The 19,907-nt window shown below is 52.2% G+C and overlaps 1 protein-coding gene across 5 annotated transcripts in view; it reads right to left on the bottom strand.

The window, feature by feature from the left end:
- The window catches only part of Cacna2d2 (calcium voltage-gated channel auxiliary subunit alpha2delta 2), a 128,443-nt gene that overhangs the window by 54,022 nt on the left and 54,514 nt on the right, over positions 1-19,907 (bottom strand). For all 5 annotated transcript variants that reach the window (XM_050139287.1, XM_050139290.1, XM_050139288.1 and 2 more), the window contains exon 3: positions 10,569-10,685. In XM_050139287.1, coding sequence (XP_049995244.1) covers positions 10,569-10,685 — 117 coding nt within the window. The remainder of the gene's footprint in view (positions 1-10,568; positions 10,686-19,907) is intronic.

The raw sequence follows: 19,907 nt of genomic DNA, 5'->3' as shown, positions 1-19,907 counted from the left end.
ACCTGCACTCGTTGGCTTCGCCTATCCTGCTTTCTAAGAGGAAAATCACAGGGAAGTAAACCTTAAAGGGAGAAAGGAGAATGTTTTTAATTAAAAGTTTAAGAGAATTCACATCCCGAGGGAATCACAGCAAGAAAAGGCGGGGAGACAAGGGGCGGGGGAGCGGAAAAGTAGGCCATGCCAGCTAAGGCTCCGAGCCCAGTTCTTCCAGTTGCCTTGTGCACTACACAGCATCAGCGGGCTGGGTCCTGTGCAATGCAACCTCAGTTCTCCATCGGGGGGATGGGGACGCAGGGCTCAGCACTGGTGGCCAGCCTGGGACCGTCCTGAATAAAAGCTTAAAGCTGGGCATGAAAGCACACGTTAATATTACTAACACTCAGGAGACTAACACGGAATTGCTTCAGTTGGAGGCCAGCCTGGGCTACCTAGTAAGACCCTGTTTTAAAGCAGTATCAACACAAAAATCAATCAATCGGCTTAAACTAGGGACTGCTCCCTCTGCCTAGCCCCAGCCATTTCTGATCCCAGGAAGATGAGGCTTGAGGCTTGGTCGGGAGCTGTCATGCCTAGCCAAGGCTTAGGGACATGCAACCCATGTAAAGTTCTGCATGTATCTTGTCCACAGCCGATGGCCCCTGCCTGAGGGCTCATCCATCACCTCTGCCTACTTACCTCCAGTTTGGCTACTATACACTTGTCTACCACAAGCTGGGCTGTGGACGGGAACAACACCATGTATTTTATTAGTGTGAATCCTGAGATTGGGCAGTGCCTGGGGGTGAATAAAATGGTGGATACTCTTGGGAAGGGATCGGGTAAGGTCTGTGCAGTCCTTTTCTCCTGTCACAAAAAGGCTCTGACATCTTTAGGCCTAACCCACTGATTTTCTTCTACTTACCAGGCTGGGCTGGGAAGTATTGGGAGGGGTCATTGCTTCTGGGGCTCTGTGTGGAGGAAATGGGGGCCAAAGCTAACCTATGAGATGTCCCTTCCCCCAGAGGTCTCTCTCTACCCCTTCCACCCTTTACTGGGAGAGGAAAAAGTGAAGTGGACACTCTGACAGATGCAATAGTTTGCAAAATGAACTAATTACACGGTAGTCACACAGGGAGATGAGATTAGCAGAGGAATATTTGATAAAAGGAAGCCTGGGTGTGCACATGAGTGGCAGGGAAAGGCCGGGGTTATCTGGAGACGATGGAACTTGGTACTCCTGCTGAGTCTGGGAGAAAAGGGGCAGTGGTCCCATGAATTAGTCACAAATCTGGGTTGTCACTACTGTCCATAGACTGTGGCTTACCCCTTGGCCCCCAACTCTTCGAAGTGGCTGGTCCCTGGAGTCTATCTAAAAGCTGGCTAGAAGCAGGTCCCCAGCTCTGGGAGCCAGGGCTTCAAGCTGTAAGCGCAGTAGATCTGACGGCCCTGCTAAATTGCAGGTGGGAGAGCGTGTATCCACTGTGACGTTACCCAGCACCCTGCGATTTGACTGTCCATGCTTTTACCACCCTTGCCTGGAAGCTTCCTACTGTTACAGTCCACACTCTTCGGGCTTGTGGCAAGTGACCATGCGAAGACGGTGGGTAAGAGAAAGGTAGCAAGTGCTGCCCACTCCCTGACAATTCCTTTGGATTCTCAGGGTTGGTCTTCACTCTGCAGCCCACTCCCATCCAATATCTCCCGCTTCATACATGTGAGCACCAGGAAGTGTCCCGGGGTCCCACCTCCTTAACCAATGCAGCCAACCCAGCCTTGCTGCCTCTCCTGATCCTGAGATCCCTCCACTCTTCCACATAAGGCTGCAGGCCCTCAGCGCCTCTCCTGACACCCAGAATAGCCTCTTCTTTTCCTTGAGTACCCCCACTTCCAGTGTTGGGAGACTGGGCAGACCAGTCCAGAGCTCAGGTATCTAACTCTGCCCCCTCTTCCTTTCCTCTTTCAGAATGTTTGCCCTGCTCTCTGAGGGGCAAACTGCCACCTTTTTCTCTGGCCTTGACCTTTGGGTCACCTTTCTGTATTTCCAAGCAACTGGGATACCTTTCCAAAGAAACTAAATGAAAACTGCAATAGAGAGAGATTTACCTTGTCAGGCCCCATCTCGGAGTCCGGAGTCTGCAGTCCAGAAAAAGCCAAGCCCTTCCTCCAGGTGTGGTGATACTTTGTTTGTAATCTAACAAATAAAGCTTGCCTGAAGATCAGAGTGTGGAGCTAGCCACAAGTTAGCCATAGAGGCCAGGCTGTGGTGGCTCTGCCTTTAAACCCAGCCCTGGGGAAGCAGAGGTGGGTGGGTCTCGGTGAATTCAAGGCCACCCTGGACTATGGAGAAACAAAGCCAGGTGGTGGTGGCAGCTCACACCTTTGATCCCAGTATTTGGGAGTCACACATCTTTAATCCCAGCACTAGGGAGGTGAGACAGGAAGGGATATGGCTGGGCAGAGAAAGGAATATAGGGTAGGAGGAGACGAGCTCACCGCTTTCGGTCTGAGGATTTGGCAGACTTAAAAAGTTTCCTTAGTGGCTGGCTCCTTTACTTCTCTGATCTTTCAGCATTTACCCCAATATCTGACTCCAGGTTTCTATTAGTAAGACCAATTAGAATTTGCGTTACCTCCAGGAGTCTGCACGTTGACAGTTTTGTCTCACTCAGAGGGAACCACACAGTAAACCCACTGGATGGATCTTAGCACCTCTCACAGGGAAGGCAGCCGAGCAGAGAAAGGAACTGGTTAGCCTCGCAGAAGGCTCTGAGGCTGACAGTGTTGTGGCTGTGATCTTACCTGTCTCCACCCAGTGGCCCTGTCCTGCCCTGGAGGACTGTGTTCCCAGAGAGTCATTCTCTAAGGCGTTTCTGGAAAACCTGCTCCTTCATTGCTCTCTGGTCCTCGGTTTCCATGTTTTTGAGAACGAGTCTCAGCACCCTCCCCCACGCAGTGGCTCATTCCCACTGTTTCAGAATTATACAGCTCCTGTATGGATATAAGCTTCCCTGGTTTAAGGCCCCCTGGAGTCATGGTGTCTCTGTCCCTTGCCTTGTTTCTGCCTTACTGCCTGTCTATTCATCTGGCCACCTGCCTGATGCTTAGGCCTCTTTTAAGCTGCTGGACTTGGTGACTGGGGACACACAGGAGGAGGGGGCCTGGGGTTATGGGAGGTCAGAGGGACCCTGAACAAAGGGCTGGGGGACCCTGTACTTAGCCTCAAAGCCTTGCAGACTGCCTCTGCCTGGAAGACCTGGTTGTGTACGGGGGAATTTGCTGTCTCTGGTTCCAGCTGTCTGCCTCATGGTACTTGGTGTTCTTATGGACAAATGCATGGGATGTGGGTGAGGAGATATCCAGTGGTTCACCGACCCCAATCTTGCCAGGTAAGGGCTGAACCCCAGGTCCCTGGGCTGCTGGACGATGCGGCCTCATGTCTTCAGCCATCTCCATAGCGGGGCTCCAGCTGGTGTTGACACAGCAAACATGGGACAACTCCTACTCGCTGAGAAGCAGAGTGGGCAAACACAGGGAGGCGGCAACAAAGGGCCAGCAGCCGTGACTAGCCTCGCAAACACCAGTTTCAGGGCCTGGGCCAGAACACAGGAAGCACTGTGCAGCCTGAACACTGGGAGCCTTGGAGGTGCAAGTCGGGAATAGGGTTCCTTGTCAAGTCCCCAGAAGAGGGAGGGCTGACTGGGTGGGGCTGAAGGGCTACTGCTGGTCCCTGAACTTCCGTGTTCCCTCTATATTCCTCCGGTACTCTCCTTTCCCTAGCTAAATCCTCCTCTTCCCAGGTCCCCAGGCTTAATCCCACGTTCCATACTTTGTGCCATGGATCATAACACTGTCCCCTTCAGCAGACGGTACCCCCTTAGGTCTATGCACACTGTCCCTGTCCCTGGTGACACAGTACAGTGCCTACACGTGACAGGTAAGTCCTCGGTACTCACTATCAGCTGAAGCAGGGCACCTGAAGCTCCCAGAATCCTGTGACTTGATAACCAATCACCTGGCCTTCTCACTACCCCTGTGTGGTGTCTACCACCCCGAGAGCAGTGACACCAACTGCTGAGCCAGTACTTTCTCCCATAGGCACCCACTGTCACCAGGGAGCTGCTGTCCATTGCATAGCTTGAAGCTCAGAAAACCGGGTGAGAGTCTGCTCCTAGAGCACGCTTTGAGAGCAGACCATGCTTGAGGATGTGTACTAAGCACCCCAGAGATCAGGCAGTGAGTTGTCTCTAGCGTCACCTCTGCCACATTGCCTTTTCCCTGCAGTGGAAACTGAGGCACACAGGCTGCACTTCCTGCTCACGCTCCTTACTAGGCTGGCGTTGGACTAGACATTGCTGAGATAGCCCTTCTTTTTCGTCTTTGACAATTCCTCCTGTCTCCTAAGACTCGGTTTAAATTGCCACCTCCTCCAGGCCGCCATCTTAGACTTCTCAGTTCCATGGTGGCTAATTTGCACACAGACACCTCATGTCTCCTTGAAATCTGGGACCCAGACGGTTAGGATCAGCCTGGCTGGCACACTGCTACCCTCCCCAGCCCTCACACACTAGGATTTCAGAACAAAGGGTCACATGCTATTAAAACTCAATTAAATTTCTCACTTCTATGATCCTAAATTAGTCTGGCTTGTCCCTGTGGCACCTGTAGGTCCTTTCCCTCGGCCTCCTAAGATCTCTCCATTTTCCAGTGAGGACTCCCTACCCCCACCGTCCCAGAAGAGTAGGCTAAGTAGAGGGGATTCTCCCCAAGTTAGGCCTTGTCTGGGGAGTGGAGTTCAGTGTTCCTCTGTGGGCTCGAGGTCATTTCCTCCATCTAGCTGGCCCTGCCCCTTAGTCAGGGCAATGTTGCTTCCTGGCCTGATATATTCAAGCCATCAGCCCCTTCCCTCTAACCTTCCGCCACTGGGAGAACTCAGCTACAGTGCGTATTTCATCTCCTAGCCCTTAGGGATGTTGCACCCCAACTATCAACCCCTCCCTTTGATTGCTGGGGAATAGCAGAGGTTCTTCCGGACCCTTTTCTCTGGAGATCCCAGGCGAAGACCCTATTGCACACAGGCAACTTGAGACTAGAGGCCAGCTCCAAACAGACATGGTGACATTTCTGGAGGCCCAGTAGGTCTGAGTCAGCTGGGTGGGTAAAGATGAGGATTGATGAGACCCTGGGACCCCTGGGCTATGCCCCAGGCATACTATACCTGCACAGTCCCCCCAATGACCCAGGGAGACTAGCTCTTGACCCCACCAGCACAGCCTGGTCCTCCAGAGGATCTCGGGATCTCCGGGCCATCCAACAGGGATGAAAATAGGAGAGGAGGGCTCCACACTCATGTCCACTGGGAACTGGGAATAGTGTCTTTCTCTTGCTCATGCTGACTGACTCCAAGGACAAGGATGCTCGGGTGTGTGGAGAGTGGTCATCAGTTTCTACACACATCCAGGCCACCTCCTCTGAGAACCCTTCCCTGAACTCCATCCTTCTATGGCGACTTAAGAGAAACCTCGTGGCTACCTGGGCTCTGCCATTCCTGCCCCACCCTTCTTTCTGGCCACACACGTGAAAGGTGTTCGACAGATGTCCATTCACTAATCCACTGCATCCTCCCCAGGGACCCCCAGCAGGCTCCTCTGGGTGGCACCTTGCCAGGAAGCAGCACTGTTTGGGTGAGGGGGAGAATAATCAGCTGTAAACGCCGCAATCAGGGAGAAAAAGCTGCTAAGGCCCTTGGCGCCCACGCGTGCGCCTAATTGGCTCCACGTGTCTCAGTTCTTTTCAAGAGCGGGAAAGTGGAAGGGTCAAGATCTCTTAATGTTCGTAATGGAAGGGAGGCAGAAGCCACCGCCAGCCCCACATAAACACCTTTTAATTGCTCAGAGAAGGGTGGGCGGAGGCAAGGGGTGCTACAGACTCCCTTGTCTGTCAGCCCGCCATTACTGTGCCTGTTCTGAGCTTCCCAGAACCGGAGTCCGACCCCGAAGCTGAGCTCCCGCACAGAATCCAGAGCCACAGCTCAGCATCTGTTCCGCAAATGCTTACAAAGCTCCTACTGCAGGCCGGGCCTTGGCACATGACTCACGGCCTGGATTGCTCAGGACCAACCTATTTGTTGAACGCTCATCAACGGATGCACCACCGGACCCAGCTGAACTGGCCTCTAGCTGCCTCCGGACCCAACTATTCCCCTTGCTGCCTCTTCCGGGCAGCCTTTCCTCTTTGGAAGAAAGGATTTTTTCTCTCGCTCAGACTACCCTGTTCCATATGCACACCTCTCAGGTCCCCAATGCCCCGCTGCCTGTGGGATTTCTATTCATTACTGTCACATCGCTTATGCCACCTGACCAGGAAACACTAGGCTGTACATGGAGACACACTGTGAGAGTGGGGTGCTACTGGCATCTAGCGGGTAGAGAGAGGGCAAGGGTGCTACCAAACATGCCCCCAGTGCTCGGAGCCGGCCCCGCAAAGGCTGATCCAGTTCAAAGTGCCCCTGGGGTTGAAGCTTTGGATAGGAAGCAGCAGTTGAACTGGGAGGAACCTTCTCTTCCTAACAGAGTAGCCTGTCCTCAAGCCCCCAGCCTTACCTCCTGTCCCTCTGAACACCCACTCAGAGCTCCATTCCTGAACAGACCTAGCCACACTGCCAACATGCGTCAGCTAATTGGGTTAAGTGGCCATTAGCAGCAAAAGCAGGGCGACCGCGCTCAGAAGGGTTTTTAATTTTACTCTTTAAATGACGCTAATTCCCCAGAGAACACTGGCGGTGGGGGTGCTGTCCACTGGAACCCCTAGATCCGAGGCTAGGGCTGCACTTCCCCCTGCCCACGCATGGGAGTCTTGTGGGGGCCTTTGGGAGGGACGCTCATCATCTATGAAAGGAAGTGAGGGATCAGGGATTTGTCCAAGGTCACTAGGTCATCACACATCAAGGTCCTGTCAGAGGAAGCCAATGCCTCACCTTCTTTTTCCCCAGGCCTGTTCTACTGTAGACAGCTAATGCTACATGGTCGTAATGGTGGCAAATATGAAGGCGCTGTCAGTTTGTATGGCCTGAGTTTCTAGATTCTGGAGTCTCAGCCAGGCCTTGCCACTGCCCCCAGCTTGTCTGAGTTGGAAGGCGAAAGGACTTCCTGGAGCAGGCTGTCAGTATCCACACTGACGCTCTCAGTAGTCTGCTTTGGCCTCGGTGCCATGTTCCGAGTGCCGTGGCCCTGGCATTCCCATTCTCTGGCAGTTAGCTCACTAAGCCATCATGCCCTTAACCTTGCCGATGAGTTTATCTCTTACTTTATCCACGACCTCTTCTCTAAGCTACGTGGCAAAGGTGCCAGGGATGGGCAGTAAGCAACACAGCCTTCAAGGACACTGTCCTTTATGAATGACAGCTCTTGGGGTTGTGAAACTGGAGGTACTGGGCAGGGAGGGTGCTCAGGTCCTTAGTTTAGTCTGTGCTGCTGAGATATGGCCCCTTGATGCTGACAGGTGGTTTTGAACTTTTGAACTCAAGCAATCCTCTTCCCTTGGCCTCCTGAGTAACTGGCACACAGGCACAGAGAAGGAAGTTGGGGCCTGAGATGGAATGGACTTGGTATATGAAGGTAGGAACATGCCTGTCCTTCCCTGCACCTGCAGCAGCACAGGGATTATCACTCGGTGGGCCACGAGTGAACACAGGTGACAACACTGAGTGGGGAACATAAAAGGACAAATGACCTTTCTGAGAAGGAGGCGGTGTGCAGAGGCCTCAGTTGAGAGGATGGGGACATAACAATTGTGCTTCAAATCTGCCTGAGTCCTCATGATGGACCACAGGGTCCCTTCTGGGGCTCAAGGCCCTAAAAAGCCCTGGCTGAAAGGCCTTGCCTCCCTGAGTGGTTGAAGTTTCTGGTTCCCTCTACATGCCCAAAGCAGAGAAACTATCATGGTTTCTGAACCTGGGAACATTGCTTGCTTGTGTTTGCAAGGCCCTGAGCTGGCCTCTTCCGACTCTTGACTTCGGTCAAGAAACATCTGATGGACGCTGATTGGACAATATAGTGACCTTGTGTCTTGCAGTTCTTGGCTCCCTCTTCACAAGCCCCAAATTAAGACCAGATCAAAGGTTTTAAATTGGATTACTGGACGGGGTCCAGGGAGGGAGGAGCAATGGAATGGGGGGTGGGATTCAAGCCCCCCAGGCCCTTCCCCTCATTTGCAAGCAGGCTGCACACAAAAGTGGGAAAGCAGAAAAGGAGCGAAACTTGATTAAAAGCAAACTTAAAACAATGAAGTTCAAAGCTTACTTTGAACAATTAGAACTAAGGGGTAGGCAGTCCTGTCTTGGGGGGATGTAGGGTGAGCCTGGAATCAGACTGCAACAGAAGGAGGTGCTCGGATGGCAAGGATACTGTAGCCTTAGTGCATGCCTCGGGACTGTGGGCGCCACGGGCTGGGATCCGGGTCAGGAAGACCTGTGTTCTGGCTCTCTTGTGTCCTGTCCTGACACCTCCAAGCTCTCTGTGTCCCCTTCTGTAAGAAGAAGGGGCAAAGCTTCCTTTTGGGGTTGTTATGAGAACGACTCGTGATCCACTGACCACGCGGTGACACGGCGAGGGCCTTTTCCCATCGTTCTTCCCTTGAAAGTCATTCTGTATTTGGCTCTGACTGTGTACCAGGGAACAGGCTGGTGCTGTCAACTCAGTGGGAAGGAGGCAGATATCTGTCCTGTCTCTCAGGCAGGGATGAATATGTGGGGTACAGGAGGAGAGTTAAACAGGACTCCAAGCCTGTGGCTATGCCCCAACCTCCTCTGCTATTAGGGTTGGTTGTTCTTGTAGTATTGGGTTAAGGGGGCAGGGAATCAAGACTGGTTTCTGAGGAGGATGGCGGAGCCTGGGTTCTGGGAAGCTGGCAGGGTCATACTTCATTCAGCACAGTCCAGCCTCTACCAAGGAAAACCCGTTCTGAAGTCTGTGCGCGACTCCCCCTAAGACCTGAACATGACCTTTCGCACACATACCTGATGTCAACACTAATTTGGGCTGGCCAGCCAGGTATAGGTAGTATGTGTTTGTAATCCCAGCTCAGGAGGCATGGGTAAGAAGACTGGGAGCGTGAGACTAGTCTGGGTCCTAAGGGTCTGGGATGAGGGAGGGGCAAGGAGACAGAGAACAAGATGAAAAGGGACACATCTGGGAGAGGAAGTGAACAGGTGTGGTGTGCTAGCTGGGTAGGTGAGCACATGGTAATCAATACTAGTAGGGAGAGGCATTTGACCCCTACAGCTGGTACCTGGCTTTGCCCCTTCGGTGGCAGCCTGTCTTCCAATTGACTTTCCTTATCTGTGACCAGGAGATCCCCCAAATCACGCGAGACTAGGCTCTCTAGGTACAGCTCTGGGTTTGTTGGGTTCCTAATTGTTGGGAGGTCCTTAGAACCCACTTTTCCTCCAATCAGAAGGCCATCCCCACTCTCTGGCATGCACCTAGGTCACACAAGGCAGGGTCCTGTGAGGGACAGTGGGGTCAAGTTACTGGAAAAAGGGGACTTATTCTTTATTGGGGTCTAGATATGGAGGATCTAGGCTAGCTGTCTTGACTTGACCCTGGCCATAGCTGTGGATGGATGTGCTAATTTTTAAAAAAATTGCTTTATTGAGATTTAATTGACATAGCAAATTCAGTCACATTAAACATGCATTCCAGTGGTTCTTAGTATAATTAGAGTTGTGCAACTACCGCCATAATCTAAATTTAGAATATTTTCATCACTACCAAAAAGAAACCTTGAATTCAACTGGCCCTATCTTCTCTCCACTAGCCCCTGGCAACCAGTAAGCTAGCTTTCCATGTCTGTGAATTTGCCTTTACCAACATTTCATAGAAATAGGATCACACACGTGGCCCTTGTCACCGGCTTCTTTCCCTTGGCACGATGAGTTTCAGCTCATCCTAACCTAATGTTGTAGGGCGTACCAAGATTTCTTCCTTCCTTATAAAAACAGATGTTGCTATCTTCTACACAGGCTAGGGTCAGAATGGATGCTTCTTGCCTATTTAGGAATGACTCCACAGCTCCTGAGGGCTCCTCCCACCTGCTGTCCTTGGAGGGAGAAGGAGTCTGGCTGCTTTGTCAGGCTAGCCTGGCAGGTCTTACTACTAGCTGCTGGAGTACACTAGAGTATAAATGGGGGTGCTGAGACCCGGAGCAGGCAGAGAAATATTTAGATCTGGGCAGAGCAGGGACTCCAGCCTTCCCCACCTGTGGCTGCCTCCACGCCATCCCCTCCCCACCAGCTCCTGCAGCCCACCTAGGAGCACACTCTACCACCTACAGACAGACCAGGAGGCTGAGAGGAATGAGAAAGCTCCAAGGCCCTGCAGGAGGGAGAGGCAGGACTGCCTAGGTCTGCCAGGTCACCACACATGCAGCCAAACCCAATGACAACTGCCACGGCTGTCCAGTCCTGTACCTGTTTCTCCTGCCGAAATTCCAGGAGCCAAGCGCCCTGTGACAATGAGGGTCGGAACACTGCCTTCAGTCAAGGCCACCCCACTTTCCCTTAATGTTCCCTTGCTCCCGACACACTGGCCTACCTTCAGGGCCTGCACCTTCCTGTCTAGCAGGCTCTCGATGTCCCCTGCCACCTTCTCCACTAATTTCTGGGGTTCATTCTCTTGTACTTCGAACAGGTTCCGATTGTCCTTGTAGATCTAGAAGGAAGCAGAGGTTAAGGGTGAGGCCAGAGCGGTCCATAACTCCCATGCCATGGCCTCACATACTGTCACTGCAAACACAGCTCAGTTCATCCTTGTTCCTATAGGACCAGACTTTGGCTCAAACAAGCAGAGTCCAGGACCTTCATGATCTCAGGGAAGGGGAACACAGGGCTGGAGTTCTATAGCTTGTATCTGGGATGAAGGTCCAGTGTGGGCTAGTTGGTGGCCAGTGTTGGTGGTTCATGGGTCCAGGTCTGTTTTGTCTGGGCCTCAGGGATCCCTTTTCAGGGGCTATGAGTTGTCTCGACTGTTAGTTCAAAGTGCCTATGAGCAGCAGAGGGGGAGGGGTAGGCTGGATGGGAAGCAGAAGGCAGGTTATGTGGTGAGAGAGATGGAGCTAAAAAGCATACATCATAAACCACATCCAGACATGAAGTTGTTCGCACACCCACACACATACATATATGTGCATAGCCACGAACGAATCTTCTACGTGTGCAGATGCATAGCTACTCCTCCATGTAGCCTCAGGCAATGTGCTCCTTTTACGGATGCTGCCCTAGGCCATCTGCAGAAGCTATGGAGAGCCCTGCTATTCAAGGCACAGAATATTGAGGGAGACCAGGTAGGAAGAATTACTCTGCCCATTCCCCCTCCTTAGGAGGTGAAGTCTGAGTACACATGCGTGTAAACTGGTGGTTAGGATATGGTGGCTTGACACTGCCATCTGTGTGCACACGCCAGCATGTGGGCTTTAGGATGGGTGAGGCTAGGTCCTCTGAATACAGCTTGTGAGTCTCAGAGGCAGATTTCAGCAGGCATCTTTGTTCATGCTTGGGTCTTGATTATGTGCACGCATATGTATGCGTTATACACCTGTGAGTGTCTCCAAGCCTGACCCAGACCAGTTCGTGCATCCATTCAAATGACTGCAGGAAGTCTGTACCCCAAGTTGGCTCCTCACCACTAGAGGTCTTAAGCCCGGCTACCATGGCAGAGCTTTGCCACCAGGCTGTGCAGAGGTGGGGGCATGCAGAGACAGAAAGGATTAGTGGTAAGGGGCAGCAATAAGGAGGCGACAGAGGCACCTGGTGAGAGACAGACAAGCAAGGCACGATAAGGTCGGAGAATGACAGACGAGGTGCAGAGGTAAGGATTCTGTCATCTGACAAGGGGATGGGCTGGGGGCTGGAGGCTGCCAGAGCCTCAGCCTTGCTGCCTGCCCAGAGCCTGGTATCTCAAGGGTTAAAGCAGTAAGCGAAGCAGGCTCAGGCAATCTTCTCCTCCTGCCATCCCCCACCCCTCTCGGCTTCTCTTTTCTTTTTGTCCTCCTCTTAGAACAAAATAATTTGTGGTGAAGTTGTTCCTTCCTCCAGAGCTGTGGCAATTAGGAGGCGAGCGCCAGGGCCTGTTTGCACAGCCAGAGGGGACCGAGGCTCTGAGCAGACGCCAGGGCAGGTTGTGCCATAGAACCCATGCTCAGCTCTGGATCAAGTCCTCTGATGGTCCTCTGTGATGGAGGCAAAGAAAAGGAAGAACCACAACCCAAGGGCTGCAGAGAAATGCAGGGAGCCGGTATCCTACATTAGGGGAACTGAGAATCAGACAGGAGAGCACAATTCTGGACATAGGGCGGCGTGGCAAAGCCAGGCTCCATCTTCTCTGACCCATCCTTCTCAGTTTGGAGGTTTAAAACATCCCGTCACCTCAGCTTTGGACCATAGTCTGGTTGTGTAGCAGCCATGATCTGGGCCACACAGTTGAAGCAGTACCCAGCCTATTTATGCCAGCAGGGGGCGCAGCTGCCTGGCTTCATCAGGGCCAAGGGCTGAAGTTCTGTACATTAGATTCGCTTGTCAAGGTCATTCCCAGGCTCTGAGTCTGGGCCGTGCTGGTTTTCCTGAAATGTCTGGGAACCCCTTTCCCAGGCTTACGATATACTTTGAAGCCTATGTGGCTACTGGGTGGGGTCAGCAGAGGGAAGCAGTATGGTGTCCCGGCTAACAGTTGACACAAAGCTTGGAGGCTGAGGGTCTTCAAGAAGTCTCTGGATTTCCAGGGTTCGACATATCTGCGAGAATGGAAGTCCTTCCAGTTCTCAGTTGAACAACGGCACAATGAACAACAGCCAATGACCTACAGCACAGTTCGTGTCCTCGGAGCCCTGTACTGTGGCCACCACGGCTACTGTCTGAGATCTGAGATCGCCATGCCGAAGGAAGTAATCTCAGTCCCCTCCCTGCCCCCACTCTTCTGCTAGGTATGCCCGCTGAGACTGCCATCAGCTTTCATTCCAAGGGTCTCCTGAGTTTTGCCCCTGAGTCCCTCCCTCAGCCACCTTGTCTTTTTCCCTAACACCTCAGTCTCAGCCCTGGAGGTGATAACAGAGGAGTCCAGACACCAGGAAGCCACTGATAGGGCACAGCGACAGCTAGCTCTTTTGCTGTCCCCCCAAGCACCGTGTCTGTGTGAAGAGGACACTGAACAAAGGCATGTGCCCAACTCCGTGTTCAAGGGCAGAGTGTTGGGACCTGGGTCATCCCTTCACCTCTGCTGCAGCTGTGTGAGCTCCTGAGCCCCGCATGCCTCCGCCAGGCCTTTCTCCTGCTCCCCTTCTATCGAAGGGCCTATGGCGGTGTCCTTCTGCTGGCTCCCCGGTGCCTGCATTTGAGGCCTCTTTGGACTACTGCTAGCAGACCTTGCCCATGCTGTCCTTGCCACCCTGTCTTCCCATGTGCTCTAAATCCTGTCGAGAAAGAGGAAAGGGATTGTAAGGGGTTCTGGTGTAATAAAGACAAAATATAGTGGCTGCTCAAGCTGCCGGTCCAGCCAGTCCCCAGCCCCAAATGAGCCCCTGACATGCAGCAGCCCCTGAAAGGCAGACCTCTGGAGTCTCATCCTTTCAACATTCCTTTGGATCTGTTCCAGCTGTTCTGTTCCCTGGAAGGGCCCTGAGCTCAGCCCTGAGCCCAAGGGAGATCTGAATGGGGTAAGTCATCCCCACATTGATGTGGGCCAGGAAGCTGCTTTCCAGCATGGACCCAGGAGGGATCCCAGGGAAAGCATAGTGCTTGCACCCTGCCAAAGGCTAGCTCCTTGCCAGCTGTAACCCCAAGCCTTGGGACCAGCCGGGGCATGGCAGGAAGGCCAGGACACAGGGAACACGGCCTCAACCAGCAGGACCACACATCTTCTGGTTTCCTTGGCCCAGAGAGTTATTTTGAAAAACCAGAGAGTCCCCAGAGCAATGCGCCTCAGCGGTCCTCACCTTTAACCAGAGAGCTGGATTGAGGTGAACAAAAGAGCCAGTGCACACACAGGCGTTGCAACGCTAAGCCATCCATGGTAGCGGGGCAAGAGGCAGGAGCTTCATTCCACAGGGAGTGGAAGGAAGGTGCTGGGATGGGGAGGCAGACAGAGCCATGATTGAGGGAAAGGGACAGTGGCAGAGTGCCAGAGGAATAGGGACTGCAGGGGTGGCTAAGAAGGAGGGACAATTTAGGAGGCTATATGGAGTCCCTCATGCTACAGATCATGGACCTCTATCGTGTATTTCTAGTCACCATTTTTAAAAATGTGTCTGTATGATGTGCAAGTAGGTACAGGTGGAGGTCAGAGGTCAACACCAGGTAACATCTTCAGTTTTTCTCCACCTTATTGGAGGGGGGGGGAGGTATCACTGAGTCTGGAACTCACTGATCTGGCTAGACTGCATACCCGTGAGCCCCAGGGACCCTCCTGTCTCTACAGTGTCCCCAGTGTTTACAAAGGTGCCAGAGTTTAACCTCGGATCCTCATGCTCATGTGGCAGGCTTTTTACCAACTGCACTTCCCAGGCCCTGCCTAGGATGGTGACTTAGTAGGGGTGCCTTTTCCTCTTTGGGGTACTCATACTAGCTCTGTGGTCCTTTTGGAGGCCCCAGACCCAGCCTCCTGCTTCCTGGGGGCAGCCTAACATAAATGAGAAGTGAGCATGAAGGATGCCTGCAGAACAGCAACCTTGGATGGGAAACGTGAACACTTGTAGAAGGAGCCTGGAAGCCTCACTCGCAAATGGCAGCCTCATACACAAATTCCAAAAGCTACCATAGGAAAAAAGAGAAGGGAGAGGAAGGAGGGAAGGTGGGAGGGACACTGGCTTACCCCGGGGCAGGTGCTTTCATTCTGGACCTCACTGATCCATGCTGGCCCAGGAAGACCGTGTATCCCTGTGATACCCTTCTAACAGGCAAAGACGCTGTGGGCTAGAGAGGTGAAGTCCCACAGCAGAGCTGGAGTCTGCACAGGGCCGGTCTGATTCAAAGCCCTTGCCTTAGGGTACTTTGTAGCTCTGTCCTGTGTATCTCTCTCTAAACTTGAAGGTAAGGCTTTCGAGAAAGAGGGCATAAGGCTTTAAAGGGATGAGCTGGGAGTTTGGCCAACCAGAAAGGAGCTTGGGGCCAGTGGGAAGTCAGCCGCTCCAGAAGGGAGGGAGCGGAGGCCTGGCAGGACCAGCTAGATCCCCTAACCAACCACATAACCCTGGGAGTGAAAACAGGCACACCCATGAGGCTTCTCTCCGCAGTGAAGGTGAACGGGCCCTAATCTCTGGAAAATTAAATCTGAAAGAAAATGGAACAAGAAAGATTTGATGCAGGCTTGCCTAGCTTCTGTTCGTCTCCTCAAAGGCCCAGGCTCAGCGTGGGGCCCAGCTAGGTGCTCCAGCATCCCAGCCCCCATTCTGAGCCTGGTATCTCCCCTAAACCCTCTTCTGCCACACCTCTTGGTGTCTGCTCTTTTGTCTGACAAAGAACAGCTGAGGTGGGTGTCTTAACTGCCCCGTCTTTCATGCCACCAGGCTCCTAATGGGGAGGGCAACAAGAGGACCACAGAGGGCAGATTAGACCTCCTAGGGAAGAGGTCCTGGGGTCTGGCACTGATGGTGGGTATCCACTGATAGATGGGGCTATGCCAGAGATTAGGGAAGCCACAAATGAGAGTCATAGGTAGCTCAAGGCCAGCAAGGAGCTAAGAAGAGTGGAAGACAGGTACGACCAGCTAGGCAGAGCAGAGACAGAGTGAGGGCCCCTGGCCTCACCTCTAGGAGGTTGCTTAACCAGGCTCCTATCTTCAAGGTTTATAACATACCATGAACCATCCTTGAACATGGGGAAAGTGACGCAAGGCCAGGCACCTGGAATTCTTTCCCACTTAAGCACCTAGGGTATGGGGCTGGAGAGACGGCTCAGCATTTAAGAACACTGGCAGCTCTTCCATCGGACCCAGGTTCAATTCCTAGCACCCACATGGCAGCCCACAGCTGTCTGTAACTCAAGTTCCATGGGATCTAACACTCTCACATAGACATTCATACAGGAAAAACACCATAAAAAGAAGTAAAAATTAAATACCCAGGATAGATCTGGCACAGGCCCTGCCTTGTTGGGACTTAAAGGGTGTCCCACGTAAGGTACACAAAAACCCTAATGCAGGCTGTTCTACACTAGGTTGTGTTTATGACTGGGAACTCCCCAGGCAGCTTCACTTGCCATGGACAGGGCAAGGGTAAAGGACCACTGGAGCCCTCAGAAAACAGTGCTCGGGTACTGGTGTGTGCCACTCAGAACACAGTGCTCGGGCACCGGCGTGTGCCACTCAGTTCCAGGCTTCCTTACCTGCTCACATCTGTCAACTGCCACCATTCCATGATGGGTCAGCTATATACAGCATATCGTCACAACCAGGGTCTGTATACTGTGACGCTGTGTGACACACAGTTAATAATAATTCACCTTCATAGTGATTAGATTGCCTGGGGAACACCCTGTCTAGGGGGGATCACAGACAGATGTAGCCAGTCTTGCATGAGGTACAGGGAAGGACTTTCTTCATAGGTGAGGACACGGCCCTCTTGTGTTGAGAGCACTACTTTTCTTGGCCCTGCCCTACCTACACAGACCACACTCCCCAGGGGCACCCCACATTTGTGACATATACTGCTTGAGCTTGGGCAAGAGAGAAAGACCCAGTGGCTCCTTGGTTTGGGCTCTAAGAGGAAGCTTCTAAGAGCTTTAGAAGGCAGGCTTCCCCATCCCCTTCACAAAACCCAGGGAGGGGGGATAAAGTCCCCCAACCACCCCCAGCAACGCCTCCCTGTTTTTAAAGTTAAAGTTTAGTTGACTGTCATCCATTACTGCAATTAGTACATTATGTCTAATTATGCAATTAGTGTAAAAAGTGCACTTGCCGCTGAGAATGGGAAATTACGCTGCCTCGTTACGCTGTAAAATCCCTGTCATAAAAAGGCTCAATCTCTTGTTTTTCAAAAGACACAAAACCCAACACAAAACAATAAACCAAAAAATCTTCCTAGCCAGCATGGGACCAGCCTGAGACAACTTCCCCAGGGCGGCTCTAGGAAGGTCCCTCTCTCCCTGTAAGTCCCACCCTACTCCAGGCAAAGGAAGCAGAGACCATTCCTGGGTGCGGCCCTGCCTTTGCTCCTCTGAACTGTGGATTTAGTTTCTAAATGGACTTATTTATTTATTCAGTTTATTCTTAGAGACAGGGTCCTTGCTACTTTGTAGCACACACTGCCCTCTAACTCATGATCCTGTCTTAATCACAGGCATTTACTATCACACCCGTCCCACACTAACTTTAAAGCCTTGGTAAACCTGAAGCCTGTATCCCATAAGTCTTGGCTTTCACCACCCAGTTCCAAAATCAGAGGTCTTTTCTCCAGGGTTCCTAGGGGTACTATGAACAGAGGAGCATATCCCACCTCAGGAAAATTAAAAGAACATTCTTACATCCAGGATTCTCCAACCCTGGAAGCATTGCTTGGCAAGTAACAGGTTCTCTGTCATGGGAACTATTGTGAGCCCAGCTGTCAAGGAGGCTAAGGGAATCACCTACAGTTACCCAGCACAGTGGCTTGGCTCCAGGCTGCCGTGATTAGATGACAGTATTCCCATGGCCTTATGCCTAGGTGACACTCAGTGTATGACTAAATTTTACCTACATTCTGGCTCTCTTAGTACTGAGGGGATGTTCTGGGAACAGGCAAGAGATGAGAGAAATTTGAATTTTTTTTATGTGTATGGTGTTTTATTTGCACGCACGTCTGTGCGCCATGTGTGTTCCTGGTGCCCACAGAGGCCAGAAGAGAGTGATCCCCTAGAACTAGAGTTGTAGATGGTTGTGAGCTGTCATGTGGGTGCTGGGAATTGAACCCAGGTCCTCTGATAAAGCAACAAGTACTCTTTTTTAAAAAAAATATTTATTTATTTATTATGTATACAATATTCTGCCTGTGTGTATGCCTGCAGGCCAAAAGAGGACACCAGACCTCATTACAGATGGTTGTGAGCCAATATGTGGTTGCCGGGAATTGAACTCAGGACCTTTGGAAGAGCAGACAATGCTCTTAACCACTGAGCCATCTCTCCAGCCCGCAACAAGTACTCTTAACCACTGATCTGTCTTTCCGGTCCTAAGAGAGAAACTATGGTTTTCTCTACTACAAAAAGATAGTAATCTCTCCCAAATGGCCCATGAAGAGTGGGGATAGATTATACTTTAGTGTATTTCAATATCGAATTCTAATGGCCAAAGCCACTCATGACCTATATCCAAGGTCACAAGCTATAGCTCCAGCATAGACCACTAAGTGCCTGCTAACAAAAACCTGGGTAGCACCCTTGAGCCCTTACCTCTAAGATCCCCCCATTCTGTGGTTCAAATTCTCCACTGGGCCTGGAGGCGAGTGATGGCCTCACAGTGGGCATCTATCTTAACCTCAAGGGGAAGATGCCACGACACGGGAATGCCCTCACAGTGGGCATCTATCCTAACCTCAAGGGGAAGATGTGTCTCCCTGCTGCTATGCCTAGATCTACACGTTCACAGAGCAGAGAATCTGAAACACACATTTCAGCACCCTTAGGACAGTGGCCCAACCACAGAGCCCATGCAGCTGCCCCTACTTACAATGTGCATGTTTCTGTTGGAGTGTGCTGAGATGCCAACGAGGGAGCTGGGGTGTAGGAGGAAAGGACTCGGACCCCAGTGGAGGGACACATGTTGTCTAAACTCAAGACAGGGGTCCCTGGAGAGATGGAGCTTGAAGAGCAGGAAAACTAGTCTAGTCACATGACCAACTGCCATGGACACTCTCAACACCCCCTGTCTTCCACATTTGACTTGGGAAAGCATCAGTGATGCAAGCCCGAGGTGAACCAAACTGTAGGCAAGATCCAGGGGCCCCTGCTCACACTCCCCTCCCTGAGCTGGGAGCTGCCGGCTGTCGAGGCAGCTGGGAGGGAAGCTGTGCCCAGCATACCAGCTGGCACGGGGGAGTGCGAGTAAACACACCCGCACTTTCCCAACTCATAGAAGTCGCGGGTGGCGGCCGGCTGGTGTGGGTGCCCATGTTTATGGGAAACAGATTGTTTGTGTCGGCATCTGCGGCCCCTTGCCACCCACCCTGGCTGCACTCTCTCCCGTTGCCTCCCACCCAGTTGGCTCATATTTTCTTCCCACGGGAATTCTAGCAGGCACAGAAGGACAATGACAATGATGACAAGGCCCTCTGTGCATCCAGACAGGGCTTGGTGTATAACCCCCAGTCCCCTTAATAATCCCACGTTTACTATTCCCATATTACTGCTGAAGAAATCAAGGGTCTGGGAGCCAGAGAAACTGTCTAGCAACCATGAAAGTATGCCTCGGTGGCACGGGTCTTCTCAGAACCATCATCCTTACCAGGCTCTGGGTACATCACCATTCTCAGGCCTGCCAGACATGTCTGGTCTGCTCGGTACACCTTGAGTGGCGACCTTGCCCTCAGAAGAAGCAATCAGCTTTCTCTCTTTCACTGACAGCCCAACCGGAGGGACCGGACCTCATGACTGCCTTGCTGCCTAGTCTCTTTAATCCTTTTTCGTCTCTACCTCATGCTTGAGGGGTCTATACAATGGACTGGAGTAAGGTCTCTCTATGACCTCTTAGGAGCACAGTGCTGGGAGGGCTGGAAGGGGTCTGAGATCCAGGCAGGCAGAGGCTCAGTGTGGTCCTAGTGACCCGGGGAGACTTCTAATTTCACAGGTCCAAACTGTGACCTCATCCAAAATGATGGCTCTGAGAAGTGCCCTGGCTATCCAGATCTTTTCAGAGAAGTCCATTTCTCATCCCCTAAAGGGAGTAGCAATTCACCCCTGTAAACTCTCTCATGAG

This window comes from Alexandromys fortis, unplaced genomic scaffold (assembly GCF_014885135.2).
Source record: "Alexandromys fortis isolate MF-2015 unplaced genomic scaffold, M_Fortis_MF-2015_v1.1 scaffold_36, whole genome shotgun sequence".
Classification (NCBI taxonomy): Eukaryota; Metazoa; Chordata; class Mammalia; order Rodentia; family Cricetidae; genus Alexandromys; species Alexandromys fortis.
This window is presented reverse-complemented; position numbering and strand designations above follow the sequence as displayed.